This window comes from Rutilus rutilus, assembly GCF_951802725.1.
Source record: "Rutilus rutilus genome assembly, chromosome: 20".
Taxonomy (NCBI): Eukaryota; Metazoa; Chordata; class Actinopteri; order Cypriniformes; family Leuciscidae; genus Rutilus; species Rutilus rutilus.
Genome location: NC_140225.1, coordinates 1,282,501 through 1,300,291, shown reverse-complemented (window position 1 = coordinate 1,300,291; position 17,791 = coordinate 1,282,501). Strand labels below are relative to the sequence as shown.

Below are 17,791 nucleotides of genomic sequence, written 5' to 3'. Positions count from 1 at the left end.
CACTACTGTAACACACACACACACACACACACACACACACACACACACACACACACACACACACACACACACAGATCCGCTACACTACTGTAACACACACACACACACAGATCCGCTACACTACTGTAACACAAACACACAGAACCGCCACACTACTGTAACACACACACACACACAGAACCACCACACTACTGTAACACACACACAGATCCGCTACACTACTGTAACACACACACACACACACACACACACACACACACACACACACACACACACACACACACACACACAGATCCGCTACACTACTGTAACACACACACACACACACAGAACCGCCACACTACTGTAACACACACACACACACACACACACACACACACAGATCCGCTACACTACTGTAACACACACACACAGAACCGCCACACTACTGTAACACACACACACACACACACACACAGATCCGCTACACTACTGTAACACACACACACAGATTCGCTACACTACTGTAACACACACACACAGAACCGCCACACTACTGTAACACACACACACACACACACACACACACACACACAGATCCGCTACACTACTGTAACACACACACACAGATTCGCTACACTACTGTAACACACACACACAGAACCGCCACACTACTTGAGTTTTTCCCCCTTATTTAAATAATTCTCAATGATGATTCTAATTACTGTTATATAATGATGTTCCTCTGCTTTAAAACCGCATAAATTAAAGGCTTTGCCACGAATATGCAGCAACCACAAAATCAACAACCAAGACAGTTCTTAACAGGTTTTGATTCGCCCTTAAACGACCCTCATGCAGAGAGTGTGTTTTTAATGATCCCAAACCCTTCATCCTGAGACCGGCTCACAGAAACGAGACAGCGAAGGGACTTCGGCTTCACAGATGAATCAACACATGCTTTAACAAGAAGAAAAACGCCATAATGCAGATGAAACACCCAGAATAGGAGGACTCTGGGTTCTGCTTATCATTTTATAACAAAATTACACAGTAGTCATTTACCCAGAATCCTTATCACCCATAAGAGAACACAAAGGGAAACAATCCATCAGTTTTACTGCTCTAATTATACAACAGTCCATAAGAAATCCTCTCAAACACACACGAGCGCACAGACGCTGAGGCCGTGAGCTTCAGTCATGACTGTTATTCATCCGCTGGTCTTTGCCACGTGCCGGGGTAATTTGAGTCACTATAATAAAATTTCATTACTTCAACTGGTTTTTCTGGTCTGTACAGATTATGGTCTCACTCACAAGCAAGATATTGCACTATTGGCATCGAGTCTGATGCATAATGTGGTTTATTCATCAACAAAGTGGAAGCTCATTTCAATTCTGTTGTGCAGAAAACACTCGAGAAATTAGCGGAAACAAATACTGAACGTTAGTGTTTAAACATGAATCCCCACGTAAACACCATGTTCATGTTTCACCCTAAAAACCCTATAATAATAATAATAATGATGATGCTTTATTTATGCTTTTTTTTTATATATATATATATGTTAAAAAATATATAAAATTGTATTATGTAAATAAAAATAATATTAAATTATTTAAAAATACAGATAAAATAAAATATGATAATAATGACACTTTACATTATTTTTTAAACTGTAAAAAAAATCTTAAAAATGTAAATACAAATAATATAAAATAATATAAAAATACAGATAAATGGAATAAAATAAAATGCACATAAATAAAGCATTATTTATGCAGTGCACTCAAACATTTAATAGTAAATCTCATCTGGTTGATCGTTTATATCGTCGCCAAATGGAAACTAAATTATCGCCCAGCTGTAATCCACTCAGTGTGGACTATAAAGACATTAAGGTATTATAAACATTAACATTGTGAATTTCTATAAAGCTTCTTGTCTGTGCACTGCGCAAATAAAATTAACTTGAAGTCATTGCAAACTCAAGCTGAAGCACATACTGTAACAGCACATACTGTATGGCATATTAAACAGACCCTAGAACAGGTTCTGACCAAACGCTTTTTTTTTTTTATTTAACAAAATAGGGTCAAAAGGTCAGCTGCTCAGAGGTCAATAGGTCAAATCCACTGTGGTTCACATTGAGCAAAAACACATTTCACATCCCATCAGAGGAGCGAGAGAGGGCTCTATTGATAGAGGAAAACCACAAACGTGATATATGGTGACGTGTGCCTAAACTGACTCCCTTACTGTCATTGATTCAGTCCATTTCAATCATTTAAAGAGATAACGTGCAGTCAGTAAGTCATTATTGCTAAACTAACCCCTGAGAGGGCGTAGGGGTCTTACTTCACCCTGAACGAATTTATGATAATCATCAACTGATTGTACTGTACATTTCCCCTCTTATTAAATGCCTGCTTAACTACAAATTAAAATAAATATACACAAAGGACTCTTTGGTCAAACTACCAATTGCGAACTCAAAAGTGACCAGAAATGTTAGAAAGTCTCTGGAAATAAAGTATAGAAAAAGGCTTCTTTAGGTGGTCAATGATTTACTAAAAGTGACCCCTATTGACCCCTACTGCTAAATAAAATAAAATAAAAAAACAATAATGAAATAAAGGACTTTTTAGGTCGTCAAACTACTAATGACTTGCTCTAATTGACCCTAAACATTAAACTGATGTGACAAAGTATCTGAAATTTTATAATTAAAATTTAACTTAAAGTAAAATAAATAAAAATAATTACTTATATAAAATTCAATTAAAAGAAAAGAACAAAAAAACAGAAATAAATACATGGACTCTTTAGGTAGTAAATGACACTTTAAAAAGTGACCCTAAACGTTAAACTGACACACCAGAAAGAATCTGGAAAAATAATAATAAAAGAAAAGACTCTTTAGGTGGTCAAACTACTCAAACTTACTCAAATTGACCACAAACATTATGATGTGTCAGACAGTATCAAGGGGAAGAAATAAATAAATAGAATAAATGAAAAAGAAAAAGAATTAGAGAAATAAATAATTAGTTTAGTTACTTAATAACAATCAAAGTGACTCTAAACATTAAACTGACACACCAGGATATATCTGAACACTGAAACCATCACAAATATCACAAAAATCTACAACAAATACCTCAAAATCATCAGAGCCGTTTGCGTCAGTACAGAAATAAACTCCTCCTTTCTGTCTCTTTCTATCAAGTATACATTAAACCGACCAGTACGTTTCATTTGTGAGATTCCCAGCATCGCTCATTTGAATGACAAAAGGCTGAAGGAATGTAATTTGTAGGAGAAGACATCCGTATCCAGGTTTAGTCCGGAGAGAGGCGCTCGAACACGATCGATGTGCTGACGACAGCGACGGCTGGCGGGAAACAAGTGATGGATCAAACCGATGCGAGGCACAAAAATAATCAGCATTTAAACACAATTTATTAGCAAACGGCTGTCCACCGTGAAATACAAGAGATTAAACCAATAAACCCAGAGCTGGACAGAACCAAGCTCTCACAACCACGATAATAAATACAGGAAGTGAAGAATTTAAGGATAAAAACGCCTTTTCTAGATGCCATGTGCTCAACATTTCCCATGAAAATACCATTTCAGTCTTTTACTTCATATGTCATGCTTAACAGGATGTGCCGTTTCTTTGTTAAAGTCCCTCTCAAAAAGTGCATTAGGTATTAAACTATGACTAACCGTATAAAGAATTAAAGCGACTTGTCTCGAAACATTTGTGCTGAGAAATTAAATTCTTTGATCTTTTGAGATCAAACAGAACTATGAAACACTGTAACATTCAGAACTCGAAACTACGTGAAGAAAACTCATGTTGCTCATGTCAAAAGATGGGATCTGACTGGTGAAGGTCAACAGGGCGTTAAGAGAAACCTCACTGAATAAAGTGTGTTTCCGTCGGCCATAATTGAGTAATAGAGTAAATTGTTGTAATTTCTGAATCAGCGTCTATGAAATATGCAGCGACAAATACAACTCTGAAAAGAGACACAGCTACTGTTTAACATTCACTATTATTGTTTCTAAGAAAAGACATTGTTCTAAAAAAAATATGCAAATATTAGTATTGCAATTTTATAATAAAATAAAATAAAATAAAATATTTGTATTCCTCGATCTTTAATTTTTTTTTATAATAATCACAATAAAATCATGATTATTATTTTAATAGTCATTTTGAATTGGTCAAAAACAGTGCGAACGTGGCCTATGAAAACTCCAATAGACAGAATTACTTTTTTTAAACACCACATTTTTAAATACCTGAAAATTTGCTGCAGGATTTATTTGAAACATTTTTCACATCTCAAATGATAAAAAATAAAATAAAAAATTATATATATTTTATTTTATTTTATTTTTTATTGAAAAAAATAAAATTAAAATTTTTGGATTAAACAAAAAAAAATCTAAATTTTTTATTTTGTTATTTTGTTGAGTTCTCAACAAAAACAAATTGCTTTACTACATTTAATATAACGGTTAGTAGTTTAATACCTAATGCACTGAAAAAAAAACTAATTTCCACAACAGCAAGTAACATTTAATTAAACATGACATTTTGAGAAAGAAACACTAAAACAGTATTTTCCTGTAAAACAAACTCCAATAATCTTTGTTTCATTTACGTCTTCAAGGAATATTTTTTTTCCAGTGATGCTTTTCCTAAATTGTTGGATTTTGCCATAAAAAAGTCAATAATTCTATTTCATTTTTATAATTTTTAATTTACTATGCAAATGAACTCCCCAACAAAATGATGCATTCTTTCCAAACAGAGCTTTTCAAGTCATCCGGCCTGATTAGACCTGTACGTTTTAATATCTCAGTATATACAGTACATCGCAGAGAACTGAATAAGGTCAGCTTTTTCCAATATCGTGCAGCTGAAGTACTTTAGTCCTTGTCAATGTGGCACAGCGAGATAACGTCCCGAGGGAAGTGTCCTGTCCTGTCCCGATCTCCTGAAACGCATGATAATGGTGCAGTAATGCAGTGCTGCGCTGATGTAATGCATATATCATCAACTAAACACACTTCTGTGAGTGTGTGTACATCGAGTCTAAAACAGCACATCACACTTTCTCTCCGCACACACACACACAGCAGAGAAAACCACTGGTGACTCAGGAGAATATAGATCTCAGAGTTTCAACAGACTAAAAAAAGCTGTTTAACAAAAGTCCCGATGATACACACCATCCATTCCCGTCTGTGGGCGAACAGACCAAAGTGTGTTTGTGTGACGAAGCGAACGGAGAAACACAGACCAAAATAAAGCTTCGGAGATGTATAAAAATAGTTCATGACTCAAACCGCATTTCTATCTTCTCAGGTCCTCATATACATTTCATAATCTTCAAAATCAACAAATAACAGATTAATAATACTCAAAAAATTTGAATATCGTGCAAAAGTTCATTTCAGTAATTCGACTTAAAAGGTGAAACTAATATATAATATAGACTCATTACATGGAAAGTGAGATATTTCAAGCCTTTATTTGTTATAATTTTGATGATTATGGCTCTCAGCTTATGAAAACCCCACATTCATAATCATCAAAATTATAACAAATAAAGGCTTTAAATATCTCACTTTCCATGTAATGAGTCTATATTATATATTAGTTTCACCTTTTAAGTCGAATTACTGAAATAAATGAACTTTTGCACGATATTCTAATTTTTCAGCAATTATATCAGCATACATTTACTTAAAGCAATATACACTATAGCAAATCTCAACTGCCTGATTATAATATTGTCGAAAAATGTAACTATTATCACCCAGCTTTACAGTATAAATATAAAGTTGGATATAACTTAATTTTACTTGCGTATATTGTAAACTATAATAATGTAAACTATATTATCACCCAGCAATATGCACATATCTAACTTTATTTACATACAGTATAATCACGTAAAGCAATACAGTATATAATGTATAGAAAATCTGACTGTTATATCGCCTATAGCTGTATAAATAAAGTCAGATACATAACTTAAATTCAGCTTTACATCCAGTATATTCACGTAAAGCTATTTCTAACCAGTCTCAACTGCTTGATTGTTTGAATCAAGGCATAATGTAACTATATCATCTGATAAATGCAACTAAGATAATAAGATATAAACATGAACATGTTTTTCTGTGAAGCTGCTTTGAAACAACGTGACGCGAAAAGCGCTATATAAATAAACTTGACTTCTATACAGCGATCATAAACATTTCTTTTGAGTAGATGAGCAAATATTCTTGCACAGTAAACTGGTCTCATTGTTACACAGCTCAATATTTCAGCAGGTTTTGTGTTAAAGACTGCATAAAGACATTCACTTCAGCTAGATGTTGATGCATCATGGGCTTGTAGAAATACGCCGTGATTCTGTCATGCATTACACAATGAATAGGATTGTGAATCAATATGCGTTTGCTTGGAGCAGGTGTCTAACCGTGGAGAGATGTCAAGGTGAAAGACACCGCTGAATGTGCATTAAACAACCTTCAAGTCCTCAGCAGAATCAGTCCAGACCTGTTCTCCTCGATTACATCTCCTCAAAGCACACACACACACAAAATGGCTGCATCGCAAAGAGTTTATTACGACCTCTAGCAATTATTTCCACATGTCAGAGCTGTGCATCAGCATTATACAGCAACCACTCTGATAAAGACATCCACACACTCCAGGGATACTGAAATATCCAGCACATCCCAGAACAATATGGGATTTCTTCCTTAACTTCTTGATTTAGTCACTTGACCAGCTCTACATATTGAATAATCAGATTATTACTCCTTTAGTGTGGAATATTGGTGCTTATGATCAAATAATCTGAATATGACCAAATATTGCATCTTTTGTCTCAATACATACAGGCGATAATGGGAAACCAGCTGTTTTTATAGGTGTAAACATTCCCAGATTTCATTTTAATCAGTTTTATGAAAATAACACAAAAAGGTACAAGAATACTATTACGTTTTGCTCTGTTTTGTGGAGAATACAACAAAACTACTGATGATCTACACTGTAAAATATGATCGTGATTTTAACAGTAAAAGACTGTAAAAATGCTACAGTGAAAAACTGTTAATTGGTTAACAGAAAGTTTCCGTACTATATACGGTAAATAACTGTGATAGGTCTAATGGTACATTTAATGAAACGGTAAAATACCGGTAATTTTACAGTTTTTGGAAGTGAAGACGAACAAGTCATTGTATAATTTACAGTGAAAAAACGTAAATTGACATTCCCACAATTCCCTGCGTGACGCTTCACATTTGATGTATTTTTGTTGAAATAACTGTTTCTTCATAGTTTTCTTATTTTTTTTCTAATCAGTTATGACATTGGGTTTTATGTTACATTTAATGTTGTTAAATTAATGTTTAATTTCATGTGTGTTACCATGATGGTGTTTAGTGTGTGTGTGTGAATGACACTGTGCAGCTTATATATATTTATTTATTAACTTTCTTGTGAAAGAGCTGCTCGTGATGAGCTTTAATTCATCATGTGATTTTCATCTCCACTGTGATTGGTGGTTGTCAGTGTATTACAATGGTACAAGACAGATATAAATACTTCAATAGGTGAGTAAATGAACATTATATCAGATAATTAAATACGGTTTATTACTGTAAATTTAAGTAAAGTCTGTAAAATCTAAAATGTTGCTACCGTATTTTTTTTACGGTAAATTTCTCTGGCAACCACAGCTGCCGATATATTACCGTAAGGTGTACGGTAAAAATACATCTGAGATTAAAGCAACAGGTTCAGAAACTCAATTACGATACGAAACAGATGATTTTCCAGAATACTTTTGAGAAAGAAAGAAAGAAAGAAAGAAAGAAAGAAAGAAAGAAAGAAAGAAAGAAAGAAAGAAAGAAAGAAAGAAAGAAAGAAAGATCATCTAATTTTCTCTGATCAGAAACAAGCATGTCTGCAAGTCACTGTAATAGATATGGGAACAACACATAAAATACAGTAAATCACAATGCCTATAAAAACATGATATGATTCACATTTGAATATATATATATATATATATATATATACAGTATATATTTCATATTCAGATATTGAATACATATCCCAGATCAGATCAAGGCAATGGCTTTCTGAACTTTCTGCTTTAATCTCAGATGTATTTTTACTGTAGATCATCAGTAGGTTTGTCATATTCTTCACAAAACAGGCCAAAATGTAATTGTATTATTGCGCCTTTTTGTGTTATTTTCATAAAACTGATTCAAACCAAAATCTGGTAATTCTTGCATTGTTCAAACTTAATGTTTATACCTATAGCAAACTGTATTTTCAGAAACTTTTTGAAAAAAACTTATTTTCAGTTTATTGAGATAAAAGAGTAATATTTGGTCATATTCAAATTATTTGAAATTATCAGAGCACCAATATTCTATCAGTGCAGTTGACCAGCAGTGACCGGCTCTGATTTAGATCAACTGTACAAAAATAGGCACAAAAATCTTTCTCATTTAACAAGATTAAATCACTCCAGCATGAGAGGATTGCCTGTGTTCATGGAGAACTGGCACTGGAACACCAGTGATCTCCACCAGAACTAAAGCTGATGAGACTGAGCAACAGGTCCAGAAACCCATTTCCAGCAGAAACACCGCAAACCTCCAGCATCCTCGCGCTCATGAAGAGGCTGGGATATAAATGTGTGTCGCAAACGGTTTGAAAGCCTCTTTTTCTCAGACACTGCGGACTGCGGGTGTGGTGACTGCATCAGCTCTCTCTCTCTCTCTCTCTCTCTCTCTCTCTCTCTCTCTCTCTCTCTCACACACACACGCTTTCTTTCACAAGCTCACATGCACAGCACAGCTCAACAATAAACAGCATCTGAATGGCAATGCAACAATATCACCTTTAACGCGTGAAGTTGAAAGCGTCACGAGAACAGGTGCACTTTCACTTAGGTCTCCACGCACACAAACACTCAATACATCGCATCTTATCTTCACGCACGAGTCAATTAAATCCGGATTAAAGTCGTCTAATGCAAAACATCGACTTTGATTTTCCACGCACACACACACGCGCATCATCAGCATCACTCGCTGTTTCCCTGAGCATCGCACTTAACACAATACAATTCAATACAATTCGATCGAGCGTTCACAACAGAACATTCACGTCATATTGCGAATGATAAATCGTTCTGACCTCCCAGTCGATGGAGTCCCAGTCTTCGGTGAACATTCGGCGTCTGTGAGCTCGCGCCACTACGGACGATGCGATGCCATTGCGCTGGAAAAATCCTCGTTAAATCACTTCCACGCGGTGATATTCCCAACATAAGTCCCAGTGCAGATCGGCAGAGTCATGAAGAAGCCGCGCGTAAAAGCGACGCGTCGCGCTGCCGTGAAGAATGAAGGGGGCGAACAAACAAGTGCCCTCACACACACACTCACTAATCACTCATTTACTCAAACCACACACTGCTCACTTATTACAGGCTCGGCTCTAGTCAGGTTTAAACCTAAAACCTTCCAGTCACCACTAAGCTGATGATGCAGGAAATCCAGCGATGTGCCTTTAAGGAAAACTTGTTGTATAAGGGCTTTCTGCGCTCCTTCCCTATAGTCGAATAAATCCTCGCGGGTTTCTATTGGTATTTCTAGCATAATTGGAAGCAATCCAAATGGGATACATCCCGAATCCTTTAATAATCAAATAAAACCCGGCTGGATAGACTGAAACACGTTTTTTGTTTTCAGAATTGATTTGAGTTTCTCCAGAAGGATCTTGTTTGATTCTTTACTCAGCTGCTCTGTTCCACATTCAGTGCAGCATAAAAGCAGGAATAAAGCATGCACTTGAGGCGGCTCTGATGCTGCTTTACTTCTGTGTCAAATGATGACGCACCAGAGCTGCGTTACTTAAAAAAAATATATTTTATACTTTCATAGTTGCACGTTTTAAATTCATATTTTAACATTTAAAAACGTAGATTACATTATTCGTGCACTTTTAATGCATTTATGGTATACTGTGTAGATTTTTTTACACACAGTATAGGCCTATATGACGCTTCTTTGCAGCGTAAAGATGCCATTTTAGATAATTCTTGTTTGATTGCATTTGCCTCTTGATAGAAATAACAATCCAGCACACATTTCTTTAAGACTTTTTGACTAAAGTGTTATTTTGGATGTGCATTATTTGCTATGCATTTCCCTAAAGCTGCTTTGAAGCTACATGCATTGATTTAATTTGAAGCATTGTTTGCACCTCATGTCCTTCGCAGCGTAAGGGTCACGTGCACCTACATCTATACCTCACCTCACACCATTTGCCCTTGCAAAAATGATATCTCCACTTGTGTTTGGATGTTCGCCGTGTTTCATTGGCTCTGCACCCACACACTAGCACTCCTCCACTGACTCCCGTGAGCACGAGACTCTCTTTACCGTGAGCACGAGACTCTTACCATGAGCACGGCGAGGTTGTTGTGGTGCGCGCAGTGGATGGTGGTCGTGTTGTGCGCGGAGCCGGTTATCTGACAGCCTTCCGCGCGCCAGCCACCGTGTCCATCAAGCAGGTCAAAATCCCAGTATGCTGCGGTGGGGTCTACACCCAACGAGCAGTGCCGGAGAGCGACGGTAACCGGCTGCACGGGGCTCCCGGGGCTACACCCATCTAGGAGAGCAACACATTGCGTCAAGTCTCAAGTCCTCAAGTGCTCCAGAGATGCATCCACAAACCATATGAAAGCTGGCAATCACACACACATGCACGTCTGAGGCGTCGTATTCCACTCTGGAATGAACGTGCATTATTGTCTAATTGCTGCAATACAAATTAAATTAATTGCGCAGACAAATAACCTTATTCGAACTCGTGTAATAATGCAACGCAACTGTTGCAACATCGTGCAAGCACGCGCATGTTTTCTCATAATTGCATGTGACGTTAACGTTTAAATCTTACTAAATACTCCAGTGCAATGCCGTTTTTCATTTAAAACAACTAATGCATGCATATGTGTGGATATGCTGGGTTAAAAAAACGAATGCATGAAAAAGAAAAATGCAGCATTACCTAATTTGGTGAACGCAACTGGTGTCGAAACGCTTCTGCGCTTCCCATCGTCCGCGAGATTTGACGAATTCCCCGTGCATGGGAAGAGTTTTCCATTGCGGAAGACGATCAGCTGCAGCTTACAGGTGGAGTTCTCCTCAGACTGAGGGAAAGCCAGCGGGAAATGAATGGAAGCGATGGCCACCGTGTTCTGAAACGGGGAAATGGATATGAAACATGTGCAGGAGACGCGCAGATCTGACAGGCTGGAGGAAACAGGGTTTATCCTCCTTCTTTCTCTCTGCTTTTCTGTGGTCTGCCGCAGAGGGGAATGATTCTGACCAACATCAGCAGCAGCAGACAGCTTAAAGCAGCAGGCTGATAAAACATCATCATCATCATCATCATCCTCTTTATCTGTTAGAATAGCAGGACATGTGTCAGTCTAATGCAGATGCTGAAGGGGGAACGCATGTCATTTGGGCCTTAAAACACATTTAAGATTAAGGCGATAAGCAGATGTTGATGCAGATAGTGTGTTTTTGCTAAGATGTTTCCAAAAACACTTTTAAAATGATTTAGCTGGGGTTCCACTTTATCTTTCCCAACACTGAACCAGGGAAAAATCATCTAGATACTCAACTTTGCTTTATAGAGGAATTCAAGTGTTTAAAGTAAAACATGTGCAATTTAACATGTGGACAGTAACGCTTGTAGTAAATAACATTATAATTGGTTAAAAAGAAAATGATTATAATTAATATTAGTATAAAAATAACTTTTATATACACATACTGTGTTCTGGGAATGTTATTTTATGGTTGCAAAATATTATTAATAATAACCATTATGGAATGTTCTGTTAAGATATTTTTAGGTTATACACACACACACACACACACTCACTCACTCACTCACAGTCTCAAACACCCACTCACACATACACACACAAACTCTCTCTCTCTCTCGCACACATTCACACAGTCTCAAACACCCACTCACACATACACACACACAGACTCTCTCTCTCTCTCATATATATATACTGTATATATATACACATGTATGTGTGAGTGAGTGTGTGTGAGTCTGTGTGAGTGAGTGTGCGTGAGAGTCTGTGTGTGAGTCTATGTGTGTGTGTCTGTGTGAGTGAGTGAGTGAGTGTGTGTGTGTGTGTGTGTGTGTGTGTGTGTGTGTGAGTGAGTGAGTGAGTGAGTGTTTGAGACTGTGCAAGTGTGAGTGAGTGAGTGAGTGTGTGTGTGAGTCTATGTGTGTGTGTCTATGTGTGAGTGAGTGAGTGAGTGTTTGAGTGTGTGTGTGTGTGTGTGTGTGTGTATGTATGTTATTTAATCTTAAATGTATGTGTATACCCAGCAAACACAGAACGTTCCCCAAATGAGCGTTAAACTCCCCCGTCAGATCACATGACCAATCGAGATAATTCAGCCTGTACAGAACTAAAGTTCTCGTTCGCCTCGTCTCCAGTGTTCCTCTAAACCGGAGCGCAGCGGATCCGACGTGAGCTCAGAAAGCCTCCAGTCAGCATTCGTCTGCCGAGGAGTTCATTCACAAAACCAGGCGCCTCTTCAGGGATCACATGATTTCCATACGTGACTCACGCCTCCAGCCTTTACCCAGAGTGCACTGCAGCATCCATATTACATTCCAGCAGCTCTTCAATGCAGCACTGCTGTTCACATGTACAGGCGTCATGAACACACTGACTTCATCTCTCTTTTCTCCATCATCATCCTCATGAACACACACACTGACTTCAGTTCATCTCTGGAACGCTGATGTGTGGATGCATGAGATCCGACTGGATCTGGGAAAGTGTGTGGATCATCCTCAGTTCCTCAGTTCAGCACCAAACTACTTCCGTTCTTACAAAACAATATATATGGTTTCGTTTGTAGAGGTTAATCGGTGCGTTAAAGCACTTTTCATAATGCACATCGTTTCAAACTTTAAAAAGAACAAACACAGAGTGAGACAAAAACCTCATATCTATATCAACCCTGTAAAGCCTGACAATAATTGTCCGAAAATGTTTTTTTAAAGGAACAAAACTTTAAATGCATTAAAACTGCTTGTTTTTGTTGGCTTGTATGGCTCATATAGAGGAAAAATCAGCTCAGTTTTATTCAGAGACTCAAACTGAGCAAAAATATGATGCAGATGCTGATATTCATATGGACACTTGTAATGTAAATCAATGAGCTAGCTGTCCTGTAGCTCAAACAGTAGAGCGTCAGTGCTTGCAACATCAAGGTTGTGGGTTCGATTCCCAGGGAAAGCAAGAACTGATAAGACTGTAAATGTGTAGCTTGAATTGTAATGTAAGTCGCTTTGGATACACTCACTCTTTTGGGTCAAATATGGACTAACCCAACGTTGGGTTAAAAAATGCAGTTTAAAAATGGACAAATTGCATTTTGGACAAAATCAAAAATGGACAAAAATGCAATTTAAAAATGGACAAACCCAGCCGTTGGGTTACATTTTTAATGTAACCAATGCAATTTGTCCATTTTTTTTATTGCATTTTTGTCCATTTTTGATTTTGTCCAAAATGCAATTTGTCCATTTTTAAACTGCATTTTTTAACCCAACGTTGGGTTAGTCCATATTTGGCCCGACATTGGGTTAAAACAACCCGGCATTTTTTAGAGTGTAGCGTCTGCCAAATACATAAATGTAATGTAATCTTTACAATAGTATAGCAGATACTTACATAAAATGCATATCAATATCTGTCAATAATATGTCTTAGTAAGATGATTTAGTTTTATGATCAAAGCTCTGTAGTTTTAAAACATATAATGCAATGCAACACAGTGATGACGCGCTGGGTTAAACGGCTGGGTTTGTCCATATTTGACCCACATTTGGGTTGAAACAGCCCAGTAAGTTTGTAGAGTGTATAGAGCGTATAGAGTGTGTGATTCAGTCCTGGTTCTTCATTAGCAGCTTTACCAAACACACTGTGGACTGTGTAAATGTTGAGCTGAAGCAGCGGGGCTTCAGAAAGCTTTTAGAGCTGGAGGAATCATGTCGAGCAGCGATGAAACAGACTCATTTACAAACTCTCTGCTCTCGCTTTGAGGAACTGCACTTTGAGAATTCATGTTGCATTACGCAGAGAAAGATAATAAAAACGTTGTCATGCCAACTGGCCGCTCTACCATTACAAAGTTTGGATTAAAGAGGAGATTTCATACAGAATCTTAGAAAATTGGACTTTTACATTCTTTGGAAATGTAAATGTGAATCACTAACATGCTAGGGTGGATGCGCTGGGATTTTTCATGTTTCATGGGTGAAAAACTGCATCTGAATCATTGAATCATTGAAGAATCATTCATGTCTGAACATGTTTGTATAAATCACTCTAAATCATTTCATTTTCTTTTACCCTGCACTTTGTGGCGGTACCGCGGTACAGATGGTAATTCAATACTTCTGATATTCTGATTACCGTATTCATGTAACATGGTGTAACGTGGTAGTCCAAGGTATTTTAAACAATGCCATTGCTACTCACCATGGCACAAAGTCCAAATAATTACAGTGATATATGCTGTGGAACTTTTTTAATAAAAATTCTGATAATAATAATAATAATAATAATTATTATTATTATTATTATTATCGTTAAATAATAATATAATAATAATAATAATAATAATAATAATAATTATTATATATATATATATATATATATATATATATATATATATATATATATATAAAATAATTATTAAATAAAAATATTAAAATACAAAATAAGAAATATTACTATTGCAATATTTTATTTTAATATTTTTTTACATTACAACTGTAAAATTACATTCAATATTTATGGTTGAAAAAGAATGATTGTGATTTTGCTGATAAAAATTGCAATTACGATTTAAAATATGATTTGAACAAATTTCCAGGTTTGAACAATATGGCCAAATTGTGATTTTATAGATCAATGAGAATAATAATAATAATAATAATAATAATAATATTATTATTATTATTACTATTATTATTTATTATTATTATTACACAAAATAAAAATGACCAAATACAAAATAAGAAATATTAATATTGTCATATTTCACTGTGAATAAAAAAAAAAATCAAGTATTTAAAGTCCCACTGAAGTGCCTTGAAACGTGCAGAATTATTCAATGTGTTGACAATCTCGCATATCGAGAAGCTCCTCCCCTTTTTTAAAATAGCCAATAGCGTTTGGTTTACGTCACAGCTCAGAGCTGTTGAGCTCAATAAAGCCACAGTTTCCTCCTAATCTCTAACCGTTTCTCCTCCATATCGCTTTAAAATACAGCATTCTGTGCAGAACTCAAATGTGTCTGATATATTCTGTTCTCCAGTGGTTCATGTGACGCTAACGTGAAACCAGACTTCATCCACCCCAATGGAAAGACTTTACGCTCCCTGAATTGCTCCCTTCCCCCTCTCTAGTGCACTCATTCACCAACGTGTGAACAAGTGACCGACTTCAGCCGCAGCTTCAGTGTCTGTTTATAATGTAGGGGGCGGAGCTTCAGATTCTAGAGAGCATTTGATTGGACAGAAAATCTGATGAGGAGCTGAGGTGCAGAGTGATGTCATCAAAATCATTGATTCATATTGGCAGAATTCAGTGAGAGACTATGTTTTTTTGAACACTTATATCATCTAAATGCGAATTTTGCTTATAGATAAAAGTAAAGCACACATATTCATACTAAAAAGCTTAAATTTTGATTTCATAAGGACTTTAAGATTTTTTTTTTCTATTTTTCTATTACAACTGTAAATTAAATTTTTTTTATGGCTGTCTTAATTTCTTTATTTTCCGAACATTAAACCATAATTTTGTCAGAAAGCCACACAAAGAAGCTCCAGAAGTTTCCAGGGTTTTTCCTGCATAACTGTATTCACTTCATTTAGTTTCAAAGGGAAGATCTGAACTCAAATTACTCGTGCTTATCATCAGAGGACTAAAAACGGACACGGCATGAGAGATGAAGCCCATAGAAACCCAGCCATGCAACAGGATGGATGAAGCTCTCGGTTTATTTAAAGAAGTCTTTTCTGTCGTCAATCTCCCACCGATACCGGTGCTTTCATGTGCTTTTATCAATCATGTCCTCTGTTCAGAGTCAGACGTGATGAAAGCAGATTCACTGCAGGAACATCATTCAACACCAGAGACTTTTACAGCAAGATCTTCACTTATGAATTACTGTGCACAGATAGTTAGAGACTCGTCTAAATCCCATGAGTCTCAAATATGATCATCAGGCTTTTTGTCTTCTTTGTTCACGTTTACATTGCTGTCGTGATCATGCGTGTCATGAATTGTAAGCGGCATCTGGTTATTACCTCTGAAATACAGTTACTTTGCATTCAGATTCAACATTGTACTGGCAGTCTGATCAAATAGGTCAATAAATAATAGTATAGAAATAAAAGTGCATTACAGTAATTCGGGAGTAAATATAAGATGCGAATGCTCAATAAGGCATTTAATAGCAGTAATAATTCCTTTAAGTATCGAGTTCATTAACCATAGGCTGTCTGCTCGTCAAGCAATATAACGACTCGCTGCATTCATTTAGTATGCAGTTTTATAATGAAATCAAGCACGACTTTTCCACAAAATAATCTGTTTTATAATGCACATTTCAATAGAAAAGTATTTATGCATAAATATGGGTGTACAGTATAAAGTACAGGGTTATTATAGTTAACTAAAACCATAAACTTGAAATAAAATAACTAATAAAACAGAAATTAAACGTACTTTATTTCAGCTGTAGTTGCCGAGGCAACATTTTTAATTTTCATTTAGTTTATTTTGAGGTACTAAAATAATTAGAGCTGAAATAAAAATTAAGAAAAACTAAAAAAAAAATTTTTTTAAACTGATAAAAATTTATTTTAAATCCATAAATGGACTTCAAAATGTAATTATTTTAATTAATTTAAAATAAGAAAAAAAAGAAAAAAATTAAATTAATGAATACAACTATAGACATATTTAGAAAATTAATAAAAATGACTTTAAAATTAAAATGGAAATCAGAAAATATAAAATAACAAACTAAAATAAAAATGAATAAAACTATGTCCATGTAGTAAAAAACTAATAAAATGACTTTAAACAAACTAAAATTAAAATAGAAAATAAAAAACACCTAAAACTGAAATAAAAATAAATAAAAACTATATAGACTATAAAACTATTGAAATTTAAACTAAAATTTTTAAAGAAAATGAAAATAATAATGACTAATGATAATAATGACTCACTCTCTCAGACATAAAAAAAAAAAATACTTTAACCCAAAAGGAAAAGAAAACAGAAAATATAAAAATTACTAAAACTGAAATAAAATTTATAAAACTATATAGACATATTAAAAAAACAAGATTAATAAAAAAAAAAGAATTGCTAAAAGTAGATATTTAAAAAAAAACTAATAAAAATGACTTTAAACTAACTAAAATGAAAATGTAAACAGAAAATATAAAAATAACTCATTATGATCAAACGCTTTAACTGATCCTCACACAGATATAGTGAGAGTAGTATATCGTGTGTTAATCTGAACAGCCAGAGTCACTCTGCATGAGGATGATCATGATGATTTCTGCCGTCTGCATCAGAATCAAAGCCTCGATGTGATCAGC

General features: G+C 35.5%; 1 protein-coding gene across 1 annotated transcript in view; it reads right to left on the bottom strand.

Moving 5' to 3' along the window:
• Positions 1 to 17,791, bottom strand: part of adgra1b (adhesion G protein-coupled receptor A1b) — a 152,203-nt gene that overhangs the window by 46,166 nt on the left and 88,246 nt on the right. Inside the window, exons 13-14 of the mRNA XM_084390772.1 lie at positions 11,120 to 11,309; positions 10,509 to 10,717 (exon numbers count right to left, since the gene is read on the bottom strand). Of these exons, the coding sequence (XP_084246898.1) occupies positions 10,509 to 10,717; positions 11,120 to 11,309 (399 nt within the window). The remainder of the gene's footprint in view (positions 1 to 10,508; positions 10,718 to 11,119; positions 11,310 to 17,791) is intronic.